Raw genomic sequence first — 13,752 nt, forward strand, 5'->3', positions numbered from 1 at the left:
TGTGGAGCAAACTTTAAAGGGTAATTTTGTTTTTATATAAATTCGTCCCCAAGATGCCTGTTTATGAGGGTTATTGTTTTAAGTGATCCATTGGAGTCGATAAATGTACAAAAAAAAGTTTCCCATTAAAGATTTTTTTAAACCCTTTCCTAGTGCTACTTTTGCTACTTTCGTTCATCGTGAATTATGGCTCTGAACCCTGCCAATCTAATGGACATATTTCTGAAATGTTGCTACTGGGGGCCCTGCTTGGGTGATGGTTTTGAGGTATTCGTGTAATATTAGCTTGTTGCTTAAGTGAGAAGCTTGCTGGCAAGGACTGAAAATGGTTCTCAAATGGAGTAGGCATATTGGCTTCCCCCTAGTGGGTATTCCTAACATCAGTTACAGTCGTAACTCGCATGTTTACATGCATTCTGACATCCTCTTTGTACAGCCATGAGTGGTAAAGTGGTGCCTTGGTACAGAACAAAAGTGCCATTGTGCTGCAAACAATACTTATAAATCAGTACATGCCTTCTTCGTCTATTTTGCATAAATACAATCCGAATTTTTGCACCTGTCGTAAATGCAGTGTTAAGGGTTCGGGGGTTATCCAACTCTGGGCCTCCAGCTGACGTCGGCTGACGTGTTTTCAGGATATCCCTCATTAATATTAATGAGAAAAAATGTGCATTCATTTAGAATCATTGTATGCAAATTTATCTCATGAATATTAATGGTAGGCATCCTGTAAACCCAGCATGCATCCAACCCTTGAGGCCTTTAATTGGGACTTAAAGGTGTGACACAATGTTGATGTTGCCATGTTGCTGATACAGAGGCCAATAGTATGTGATGGGCCTTTGTAGATGGACACGCTGGAGGCTGTGTTCCTAATATGCTAATTTAAACTGTTATAAGCAGAGGCTAACAGTTCGCCTAATAATAATTTCATCGTGATAGGCACTTCACTTTGCATGTTTTTATCACGTGATCCCATTGGACCAAAACAAAATCACGCCTATCCATGTCAAATGCAATTAACAACTACAACAGCGGAAACCACTGACTTTGCCAACGCTTATTTTTGTTATAAAGGGAGCGCGCAACTGGAAGAACCAGGCTGATAACATCAGATCAGCACCCAAGATCGAATTCCTTTGCAGAGTGGAGCATGGTTGTCTTTTTAATTGCTCTGTTAAGCAGGCGCTTGAACGTCATGCCATATGGATTACCAAGGATGCTCCACTGCTGGGGGGGGGGCGGGGGTGGCACAGGTGATGGAAGCTGTACCAGACTATGCCCCGTTTGAACCCACTGCTTAAAAGGGAAGGTACTGTACCTTAAAACACAGCTTAAATGATCCCTCGACCAGTTGGCTTGTGAAACTACTGCCAGGGGCAGCACGGATGAGTGGATCTGGGAGCACGGGGTGTCGTCGCAAATCCTCCCGGCCATTCATTTCCCCACGTTATGTGAACAGTGAAATGAAATGGCTGCCCCGTGACGCTGGCATCACGGCCACAAGACATGTCAGCGTTCTTACATTGCACGATTTCTGTAAATGGTTCCAGCCGCTACGGGCACCGGTCGGAAAGCCCCAGCGGTGGCAGCGGCTGTGCGTAAAAGATATTACTGCACATATTACGCCCCCTTCGGCTGTTTGATCAGCGGTCATTAGAAGGGAACGTGGTAATAGAACTGTCAGACTGATGTATTGGGGAGCAGACGTGGAAAACAGATTATCATCAGGCAGTAGCGGTCCAAAGAGTAAAGCAACCCTCCATACCTGAACATGATTCGGTCTTAAAGGGGTTAGCATTAAGCATGGTTCAATATGTACGGGGGCTTCTTCGTGAAAACCGGCGCCGTATCCACTTGCTGCCATTTATTATCTGCTCTCTTACATTAATACACGTTAAATAGAAATAAATAGCAACATCCGGGCCCCGCACCTCGAAGGTCCTCGTCATTGACGCGGTTGTTGCCTATATTGAACACTGATCAGTGATGAACAAAAAGGAGGCAGCAATACTGACAGGCCCTGGCCGGCTGGCGGGATCCGGCCGGTTGCTGCACGGCAGCGACCAGGTTTTAATGTGTTCTAATGACATTACTGTTCATTATGTTGCGGGCTACGTCAGCAGGAAATCGCCCTTTCCCACGGAGAACCCCCCTCAACGTACTGTGCTGACTTCTGACTCACGTCTGGCCAATTATCACACTCCACCGCGGACGCCAGGTGATGCACACAATTGTGCAACTCGGCCTGCTTACCGCGCAGGCAGCATTTCTGATGTGCTCACGTACATGCTCTACCATAGCAGACGCGCTGCATTACCTTTAACGCCGGATCTGGGGCTCTCTGACGGGCCAATTAAACGTGAGATAAATAAATATATATCAGTGGAAATGGTTGAAGAGGCAGGCGCTGACCTCAGACACTGTATCCGTGTCTTTCGTTCTCAAGCCCAGACGATGCACTGTTGTCCTCCTCTCTATTGATTACGTTTGTGTGGCGCACAAACAGCCCTTGGGCATCGAGGCGCTGTTACCTGCGGGGAGCTTAGTTGCAGGGTGGGCAACGCTAGGAAATGCGTTTACACGTTGTACATTGAACATTGATACATTAGGGTACATGGTTGATATATAAATACATTTTGGGGTTTATCAGGCTATGCTGATGATCATGGCGTACATCAAGTGAAAAGCCCATGGTCTCTGGTCCAGGCTTAGGGGGACGTACTCCTCAATAATGTCTGCGCCTTAGGTCCACTCCTGCCCTCCCATCGAATCCAAAGTCCGGGGTTCAGGATCACTCATCTCCCTCTTGCACCCGACGCAGCTCTCCAGTGTACGGCTACACGTGTTATCCACTGCACTTCTCCCCTTCCTACTCTACTTGGGCTTCTTGCCATGGTCGTACTCTCCTATTCACTTATTCTCCCTGGCCCTGCTCTCGCAAGCGATTTGTCATGTACTACTTCTCCCTGGTCATGCTCTCCCGTGTTCTTCTCCCTGGTCATGCGCTCCCGTGTACGTCTTCTCCCTGGTGCTGGTCTCCCATGTGCTTCTTCTTCATGGTCCTACTCTACCAGGAACAACTTCTGCATGTCCCTCCTCACCCACAGTCTTCATCTGTCTTACTCTCGCATGTGCTTCTTATGCTTGGTACAGCACTCAAACATGGGTCTTCCATGATCCAGCTCGCTCATGTCTTTCTTGCCCTGCTATGGTTCTTCCATATGCTTTTTCTATTGTCCAGCACTCCCTTTGTTCTTCTCTCTGGTCCCCAGCTCACACATGCACTGCTGCCATTACATCTCTCCAATCGTTTCTTCTACTCTCCCATGTGTGCTTTGTCTTCCCCGGCCTTGCCCTGACATATAGTTCTTCTCTGGTGTTCCAATTTTCTTGGGTTATATGTTTATTAGTCACCCATTTGATGCAACCCTGAAGAAAGACTACCTTTTTTGCCACCTGGGAGCAGCATCAAAAGGGCCACAAATAGACATAGATCCCCCTCATCCTCATCGGGGTACTGACAGAGGGGGTTTCACCCCAGCCACCGAGCATACCATGAACCACGCTCCAGCCCGGCCTCTCCCACCTTACCCCATCCCCACACACCCAACAGTCCACCCAAACCCTCCAACTAAAGGTTACCCACCTCCTGGCACCCTGCCCGCTCCTGCCACTCTCCAAGCCGACCAACATCCCACTTGAACTACTTACATGCTCAGACCCAGTCTCACTCCTTCTGGGCCGGCTCACGCTTTTTGCCCCCTCCTCTGAGAACAGGCTTCTGTGGGCTGTGTTTCCATTGCGGCCACTTTATTGGCTGATGCAGGAAACACGGTCTACAGACCTGAAGCCATTTTCTTATAGGTTTCCCTTCTCTTTATTTTACTCATCCATATCCTTCTCAGTAGATCCAGTCCTTACAAACTTGTCCTTGACTCCTATGGGATCCTGCTTCCGTTCTAGCCCCCTCACAAGCGCATTTTTCCACCCTCAATATATTTCAGTCTTACATGAGCTTCTGCTGCCTATGCCCAACTTCCCACAATATTTATATGACAATGTATGCTTTTCGTATGCAATTCCTGCACCCTCTTGTTCTTCTCTTCACCAACCCCCAATTACCGGTCTGCTTCTCTGCTCCTGATCACTAAAGTTCTTAACCTACGCTGTTCTTCTTCACAATTGTGGCTCTCCTCACTAGTCTTGATCACCAATGTCTGTATCTCTATTCCTCCTCATGCCTAAGGTCAACACCACTGTTCTTCCCATCCACTCGGCATGCAAATCAATGTTTTTGAACTCTTCTTAAAATTCTCACCAAATGTACCCATCTCCCATTTACCAATCGTATTCTTTCCTGTTCATCTCTAAAGATGGTTCACCCTCAATATTTCTTGGCCAAAGTGCTTCTTAACCCTGTTGCTGCTTATTAATTTTCCTCTCTGCATTGTTCGTTAACACCTTATTTTTTCTACTCTTCTATTCCTTCTCATCTCCTGCTTAAGTTTTCTTCTCCTCGCTCTTGCAACAGTGTTCTCCTACCCCTCTCACTGATGCCTCCAATTGCTTCCCTCAACCTCGTTCTCTTCCCACACAGCTTGATTTCAAAGGGATTCTTTTCCCTTTCTTCCCAGATTTGTTATTATGGTGCCAAATTGTTGATGTGCCCCTCTTCTACTATTCACCCTGGGGTGACACCCCTCTCGTTCCTATGCGTGAAAGTGCTACACCAACCTTCTCCTCATTCCCCTCACCCCACACTTCTCCGTGCCCTCGAGCACCCTATGGTGCAGGCCATAGATGTAACCATCTCCCCAGTTCCTGGCCTATATGAGGCATCTCCACCATCCTTCCATTCACTCTTGATGCACCAGGTGTGGTCCCTCATTTGATAAGGCACAGTATCACTTTTTGTCACTGTAAACAGGGACATGCCCTTTCTAGTGAGACAGCATTGTGAGTGCCTTTGTAGATCATAAACGTACTAAAAGGTGCTTTCCCTCTCTCACTTTGGCGTCTTCCTTGCGCCCTCTTCCTGCTCCTTCCTGTGATGCAAAAAACCTTGGTGTCATCTTTGACTCCACTCTCTTCTTCTCTCCTAACATGACAGACCTGTCCAAGAAGGCTCACTATCAGCTTCACCTCCTCAGAGGTATTCTTCCTGTTCTCAGTTTCCCCCAGAAGCTCACTGACTCCAGAGACCCTGTTCTCTGTAGGCTGGACTACTGCAACAGTCTCTTTCTCAACCTGCCTTCCTCTACTCTCTGCCCTCTACAATTAATCCAGAACATGACTGCAAGACTTGTCCATGGCCTCAAGCCCAGGGACAGTATCTCTGTAGCCATGACATCTCTCCACTGGCTCCTGGTGGCTGCAAGGATCAAGTTCAAGACCCTCTTTATCATCCACAAGGCATTCTGGGGCAGGGGCCAGCACTACATCCAAATCTCTCTTCCAAAAGACCTTCCTTCTTGACCCCTTTGCTCAGCCACCTCAAACTCTCTGAGGGTCAGACGCTTCTCCAGGCAGAGATAGGAGGGTAGATCTCTCTCTTCTGCAGGTGCCACCCTCTGGAATGGCCTTCCTGCCCCTCTCCAACTTGAGCCAGACCACCTGAAGTTCCGAAAGCAGCTCAAGACCTTCCTTTTTGAGTCTGCTTTCTCTCTCTCTCCCCTGCTGACCTACCTGTCTGCTGCACTAACTGGTTGCTTGGCTATCCTCAGAGTCCCAGTGGATACCAGCCTCCTCCATGACCAGTCACCCCTGCACTGCCTCTGGGCCTACCGTGTAGTTAGCCCTGCAGTCCCCAGCCTACTTGCACTTACCCAGACCTGCACTGCCCTGGCTGCTCGGACTCAGAGCAATGATGCCCTGATTGCACTTCCCCCTTCCCTCTCCCTGGCACGTCTCCCCCGACCCGCACTGCCCTGGCTGCACGGACTCAGAGCAATGATGCCCTGATTGCACTTCCCCCTTCCCTCTCCCTGGCACGTCTCCCCCGACCCGCACTGCCCTGGCTGCACGGACTCAGAGCAATGATGCCCTGATTGCACTTCCCCCTTCCCTCTCCCTGGCACGTCTCCCCCGACCCGCACTGCCCTGGCTGCTCGGACTCAGAACAATGATGCCCTGATTGCACTTCCCCCTTTCCTCTCCCTGGCACGTCTCCCCCGACCCGCACTGCCCTGGCTGCACGGACTCAGAGCAAGGATGCCCTGATTGCACTTCCCCCTTCCCTCTCCCTGGCACGTCTCCCCCGACCCGCACTGCCCTGGCTGCACGGACTCAGAGCAATGATGCCCTGATTGCACTTCCCCCTTCCCTCTCCCTGGCACGTCTCCCCCGACCCGCACTGCCCTGGCTGCTCGGACTCACAGCAATGATGCCCTGATTGCACTTCCCCCTTCCCTCTCCCTGGCACGTCTCCCCCGACCCTTCCCTCTCCCTGGCACGTCTCCCCCGACCCGCACTGCCCTGGCTGCACGGACTCAGAGCAATGATGCCCTGATTGCACTTCCCCCTTCCCTCTCCCTGGCACGTCTCCCCCTTCACTTTGCTTATTCACACTTGCACGGTCTGAATGACATAAGGCCTAGTAAGATCGTCTGTTTTGTCCTCCCTCTTTCTTCCCTCCATTGTTTTAGAAACACTGGTGTACAGGCGCGTTCTAAAGGACACATCATATCATATCCTTACAACCTGCCACCATACCAGAAAGCTCAGATTGGACAGGGGGAGGTGGGGGAAGAGAAAAGATTCATCTTTAAGTGACATCACAAAGCAGTATGGCCAGGAGAATAGCTCGGGGGCAACGCATTTGTCTTGGAAGCAGGACAACATAGGTTCGAACCTCGGTCCGGTTTTAAGTGCATTATATAAGGTTAATTAATTAAGTACTGGCAATACTGAAAAGCAAATAAGAAATGTTTCATTTCGAAAGTGTGTTTATCCTAGCCGGGCAAAAGACGAGCACTACTACTCTGGGACGCCAGAACTGTGAACTGTGATGCTCACATGTCCATCTCAAAAGTTGTTTGTCTTTCTGCTCCCCAGTGATGGGCTGGGACGAAGCATGATCTATAGTTCTTTAAAAGACTCAGGACCTGATTTACAAAGCTGCTTTCCATGGGATTGCGCCATTGTAAAATGCGTTTGTAAATCAGGCCCATACACTGCTGTCAATCATCTCTGCTGGAGCACTTCAACATAAGATGGATGACCACTCAAGTCAGAAAGTCAGAGGAGAGCCACTTAAAACGGCGAGCTCCAAATACTCTCAAGCGTGCAAGGTTTTAATATCTACTGATTATCAAAGGTTGCGTCTTCTGTTTCAATGGCGTTGTCGTTGCCCTTATTCCCAAATTCTAGGCAACAATTCAGAATCGGAGCCAGGTGCAACGAGCTGCAGCGACAGTATTAACAAGACGGCAGCACTTCAGTTGGAGCAGTTGTCAAGGCAACACAAAAAGCAGATTCTTCCCAGCGTTTCCCCGTCACACGGGCATGAAGCAGCACTTTTCCCTCCGTGTCCCCCACACGGGTGTGTTCATTTTAAGATCGGAAACCTTTTGCTTCTTTCTAACCCTGAATAACGCCAGGGTCCGCTTTTATAGGAAATGAATGGGGAAAATAGAAAATATATAGTCTAAAACATCCTTCCACACCCAATCCCACTTTGCTACAAGAGGGACAAGGTGTGGTGGCTGGGAGGGGTGCGAGAGAAACCTTGGCAACAGTAAGATTCCCCTGCGCCGCCCCCCATAACGCGATTAAACGAATAGATGTAATCAAGGCCTATTCCATCTTCCTTACATGTCAACATGCAGAAAATGAACCGGGAGGCTACGATGTGACCCAGTTCCACTTTACAGTATTTTTTATTATTTTAATCAGGACACAAAATGGATTGGAGAGTAAAATGGAACAGCATGGCACAAAAAGGCATTCGCTAGACAAATATATTCAATAATCAGGCCCCGTTAATCCACAGCGGTCGGGCTATAAATAGCCCTGTAAACAGTCACCATTACACACTGGCGCGAATATTGCAGCTGGGGAGCCCAGACCCAGAGGCGCGGATTGCGTTCACTGATGTAGGTCACTTTGGCCAGGGCAGCTAGAGCACAGGATGGGGCTGTTAAAGCTTGCAACGTGCGTGCCAGGAGACCGGATTGCTACACATCAGTGTTTGGTGATAATCGAAATCTATTCGTACGAAAAGAAATGCCTTCTTTCCCCCTCAATGCATTGAGTCTCTGAACACCTTCAGCCCATTGCCGGTGCTTATTGTAGAGGTGCCCCATTCCGGCCGGGATGGCCTCCGTCCTGTTAGTGCATTCTGTAGTAGTCATTTCTGTTCAAAATGACATCAAGTGCAAATGTCCTCCCATCATTCCTGCTCGATAATCTCAGTTCAAGCAGGTAAATCGGCGCAGGCTTTGGACATCTGCGCCATGATGCCCCCGAGCGAACGATGCGCTTTACAAGTTTACATAACATAACACCTGTGTGCAGCCGGCAAATACAGGTTCCAATCCGGCAGGGCCCACTCCGCCCTTCACCCTTTAATGGTCGATGCATTAGGGGCCATTTAGTATTCTCATAGCGCTAAGAAACGGGAGGAAACAGGCATGAAGCACTGTACAAAAAAGGTGATTTTATTTGGAGGCGAAACGCGCAAAACCGGGCAATCATCACGTGTGCAGTGACCGGAAAAAATATGAAAAACTGCAAACAAAAATAGCTGACCTTAAACAATGCCGACAGATTACCTCTGCCCAGAATAGACAAGAGCTCTGAGAGTCAATAAAAGCAAATCAGAGCAAGGGCCTGATTTACACAAATGTTTTTACATGGGAAAGCCCCAGTAAAAACATTTTTGTAAATTAGGCCCCAAGTCCCTTTTTGATTTTTATTTGAATAGCGCTAAAAGCACAGACTTCCTGAAGAAAAAAAAGTAATGGGGTTTAGAGCAAAGCAGAGGACACCCGAAAGTAGCTCACCAGGGTAATGGATCTGGCAAGTCAACAGAAAACAATCAACTACTCAACTGTCAGGCACGAGGAATCTCGCAGGGTCAGCGATGGCCCCTTCGAGAGCCACGGTCCTAAGTGATTACTACGCATCCCAAAATTCTACATACAGATATCCCAAATGCGAAAATGGCTGTGCGCAGTAATGACACAGATCGTACATCTATGTGTTTCTGCCCCAATCCCTTCCTTGTGACTGTAGGGGACACCCATGAAATCCCCAAACTCATTTTACTATACAAGGAGAGCATCCCCCACCGACCCCCAACTCCTGCACAGTATAATGGGATTCAGCATTTTTCGTTACTGCCGAATACGCAGTAAATGTGCGTTCAGCATTTTCTGTTCTCGCAAATATGGAGCGATACCCTAGAAGCATTGGTACCCTAGACCTTGTAGAGTGATATCCCTTCTCGGTTCAGCATGTATGCTCCGATTGTTGGTAGGACGTCTGCAGAGGAACCACCATCTACGCTCCGCTTCATAGCCTCTCCATCCCCCCTCCTCCTCAGGAGTCTGATCATCAGTGACTTTCCAGTCTCTGCATCTTTTCTCTTGAAATAGGATTTCCCAATTATGATTCAAGGTCACACGCTGGTTATGCACGGAAACTCTGGAGTGAGGAAGTTCCCCATGGTGTGGGGTGAAATGCCAGGTTCCCTCCTTTATTTTGTCCCGCACCACCTCCCCCACAACAGGCAGTGAGGGAAGAGGACATCTTGTGTTTTCCAGCAAATTCTGGTCTTGTGCTGCGGACTCGGTTTCAGAAAGCAGGGCCTCAGAGCAACTAACAGGGGAAATGGAAGGATGCACCACATCTGAAAGTCTCTTTACTGAGGAGTCCTCAACATGTGGCGTATGGAAGTATCTGGGGCGTAAGCCTTCAGAGAATTCAGGACCTTTGATCGAAAGCCTAGCTAGAGAACACGTCAAGGTAACGTACTCCTTTGCAAGAAAAAAAGGACCATATTAACTCATGTTAGTTTGTCCAACAACCATCTTAACACCAGAAACAAAACATCATGGTTTAAATGAGGGGCTAGTCAACAGGGCTCTTTCATAGTACACAGTACTTGACCTAAAAAAGAGGGTGGTTTCCTGTGCCTTGCACAATGAAGACAGGAAAAGGCAGCTAGATCACTACACCACAACAACAGATCACACTTTATATACATGCTTACACACTGGGTATGTATATGAATGAATAACATTAGACGGGGACCCATTCTGTTTTTTATGAGACAACCTTAGTGAATGATAACTCGTTCAGTTCTAAGCCCTACAAGTAGCTCTCTATCCAGCCCTGAAGGAAGACAATAATGGGGTGAGGGACCAGTTCACATATAAAATGTGATTTTTGACAGGGATATTATAGAGGGAATTGCTGTGAACAAATGTCCCGAGGCCTACCAAAGGCAGTACATCACAGAGGAGACATTAGACCTCTCATGAACGCACCAAAGACTCAACCAATACTTGACAGGGGCTATGAAGGTTTGCCTCATTCTGGCGCATGACAACTCTGCTGCTTCTCCAATGAAATCCCTTTGACATACTGCAGCAATTGCCCCAGCCCTTTATCCATCAACTGAAGAAGGACTTGGCTCTCTACTGTTAACAGTTCAGTCATTCTCTACACAATCTCTGGCTAGCGTTATCCCATCACTCTGTCCACTACAACCCTACTCCTTCATCTGGCTCTGGATCTCTCGGAGTAGAGTGCCACAACCCTTCAACTGACCTAATAGGACTAGGCCTTTCAGAGCTGAAAGCCAGCGACTCTACTTCTTCCATACCTAGCTTTGCCCTTGACAGTACATTCAGGTCCTCTCATCAGGTCTTCCCTTTAACACGCAGGCAGTGACAATGCCCAGTCCCCCAGTGGACCCAGAGTATACACCACTTTGTTTAAATGGAGATACTCAGGAGGTAGAGCCCAGTGACTCTCCTGGGGCACTCGCACCATTATAACTCATCACAATGTAAGATACACAGACTTCCCACATGCTGAAAAAATCCCAACATGGAGAAGAGAGACCACACCCCATCAAGGCATACCTCCTCACACCCTCTAGTACAAACACATCCTACATGCTTGACCACTCTCAATGTGGGGTAAAGGAACTATTGTGTTTATGCTCACAGACTTGGCCAGTCACAAAAGGGGCAAACAGTAGTCCCTCCCACTCCTAGGGTTGTCTGAACTATAAATCCCTCCTCTTTCTCAGGCGCTATTACTCAAAGTTTGCACTGTAACCTTAACACCCACCATAGGATAAGCAACTCTTATTATGGGGTACATTGACTCCCCCTTGCCATCCCGTTACAGTGTTGGGTGTAAAGATTCTGCCTCAGCCTCTTACAGCACCAGTCTCCATCACCCAGGCTACTGCCAATGCTCAACAACACTACCAGTAACTAGCACTGCGCTGCAGTTCAGCACCGGACAGCAGGTGGGTAAGTGCTTGTCGCAGCGAGACTCAGTATCTTCCGGAAGCAGGTTCAGTAGCATTGTCCAGCCCCTAACAGGGGTGAGCACAATAACCCCACCCTCTCCGCTTAAGCACTTGACTGCAGGAACATAAGTACATGTCTCAGACAGGTCCTGTATCTAATAGCAACAGGTTCAGTAGCATTGCCCAGCCCCTGACAACAGCAAGCTCAACAAACAGACACCCCACAACACCTCTGGTTTAGCACCTAACCAGAGGTGGATCAGTGCCTATCTCAGCCAGGCTCAGCAGCATTGCCAGCCCCTGCCTGACAGCAGCAATCTCAATAAACCCAGTCCAACGCAATCACCAGGTCCTGGATGCTGCAGGATTACTGTCCCCTCCTGTTCGGCCTCTAGCTGTGGCACATTCACTTGGATCCCACCCATCCCTTCAATTGCCACCCCCAGGAGCAGCATAGCTCAGCGGTGACGCGCTCGTCTTGGAAGCAAGACGGTGCAGAGCAACACAGGTTCAGGGTCCGCGCTTAGAAAGCTCTTCGGTATTAAGCGCGTTATAAAAAAACAATGAACATTCAATACTCGCCAGCAACCCATTCCCCAGGCCATAGACCTTGAAAACAGCATAATTAGTGACCAACGTGGCATGGAATCCAGCTCCTGCTTCCCAGTCCTTCTCCCAGCCCACATCAGCTGCTTCAGTAGCCACCCAGGCGTAAACCCATGCCAGAATCCTGACTAGTGCCTCCTCTGTCTCAGCTTCTGACAGGAGCGGGTTCATTGATATCACCCTCCCAAAGCCCCCTGAGAGTAGGGGGTTCAATGGCCACCCACAAACCTCAGCCACTGACATCAGGTGCTCTCCAATCTTAAGAATCTGCCACTGACAGCGTTAGAATTCGCAAGACCTCTTAAGCAGTGTTCCCTCAACCAGTTCAAACAACTGACAGCATGAGGTTCAGTTATCCACTTCAAGCTCAGCATCCGAGGGCAGCAGGTTTGGTGCCCGCAGCAACCCAAGCACACACCAGGGATGTGTGACCTGGCAGCAGCAAGTTTCATTTCACAAACCCCCCTCCCCCCAACCTCCCAAAAGCGGGCAGGAGTGGCCACTCCCCAACTCCTGATTGAAGCTGAGCAGCTCTGACAGAAGCAGGTCCTGTGATCCCTTCCCATTCCCATGACAACACAAGATCAATGACTATCCCCCCAACCCTGTACATAACCCTTCCCCAGCAGCAGCAGAATCCGTGACCTCCTCCAGCGCCACACCAAATACACAAACCTCCTTCCTCGATAGCAACAGATATTAATATCACCGGCTCCCAAATCTAAAACCATAACAGCAGGCGGTAAGTGACAGCCCCCCACCACCGGCAAACCCCTGATAAGAGCAGGTCAGCCCCTGCCAAACGCATGTGCAGTGCCCACTTGCGAACAGCAAACTGAATGGCCACTCTGCCCCTCCATGGCTCTCCCCCACACAGCTGGCTAATCGCTGATACATCCACAGGAGCAGCAGGTTCCCCAATGCACCCACCTCCTTCTTGACCGTGCGCAGCAGTCTCTGGCGCGTCTCGGCCTCTGTGGAAGAAGAGAGAGGCGGGTTGAGCGTAGGCAGAGAGACAGGGCGCAGCGCTCAATGCTGGCTGCAGGTGAGATGGTGCCCTACCTGCGGTGGCCGCTGCCATAGCGCCGCTGCTCCCACTCCTGCGCCTCCGATACGCGTTTTTCGCTCCTCAGCACCGAACAGCGCACCAGAGACCCCGACTTACAGGGAGCGCCGTGCCCCAGGGGCCGCGGCACAGTCTCTATGCGCGCCCGTGTGAGACAGCATGAGCTCTCAGGTACCGCCAGCCCTGCGTGTGTGTGTGTGTGCAGCCCTGACAGTTCAGCACCGCCTGGTGAGGATGGAAAAGGAACCCCGACTTTCATTGAAGAGAAGCCCGAAACAAACCCTGCCCACAAAATGAAGCGGCCCGCTAAAAAAAAGCACGCTATACTGTATAGTGTATCTTTCTGTCCTTGGGTATATAGTCTCAAAACTGGGACGAATGAAGTTCAAAGGTTGGAAACAATGTTAAAGGGTCTTTCACCAAGTGCTCTGAAATCTATTTAGTATTGATTAAAAGTATGTCCTTTGTGGAAGTTGACTGGCTCCGTTCAGATGTGATGTTTCTCACACCCCTTCTCACTTCTCTATTATGGGCTTAATGTTTATTATTATCGACTGTTAGTGTTGACAATTATTGTGCCGAAATT

General features: G+C 49.2%; 1 protein-coding gene across 2 annotated transcripts in view; it reads right to left on the reverse strand.

Annotated features, from left to right (window-relative positions):
• SGSM1 (small G protein signaling modulator 1) overlaps positions 1-13,309 on the reverse strand; it is a 1,887,833-nt gene extending 1,874,524 nt beyond the window's left edge. For both annotated transcript variants that reach the window (XM_069619387.1, XM_069619388.1), the window contains exons 1-2: positions 13,163-13,309; positions 13,031-13,074 (exon numbers count right to left, since the gene is read on the reverse strand). In XM_069619387.1, the coding sequence (XP_069475488.1) occupies positions 13,031-13,074; positions 13,163-13,181 (63 nt within the window). In that variant the 5' untranslated portion in view covers positions 13,182-13,309. The remainder of the gene's footprint in view (positions 1-13,030; positions 13,075-13,162) is intronic.
• Between the last annotated feature and the right edge of the window lie 443 nt (positions 13,310-13,752).

This window comes from Ambystoma mexicanum, chromosome 10 (genome assembly GCF_040938575.1).
Source record: "Ambystoma mexicanum isolate Mex_15411 chromosome 10, UKY_AmexF1_1, whole genome shotgun sequence".
In the NCBI taxonomy this organism is placed as follows: Eukaryota; Metazoa; Chordata; class Amphibia; order Caudata; family Ambystomatidae; genus Ambystoma; species Ambystoma mexicanum.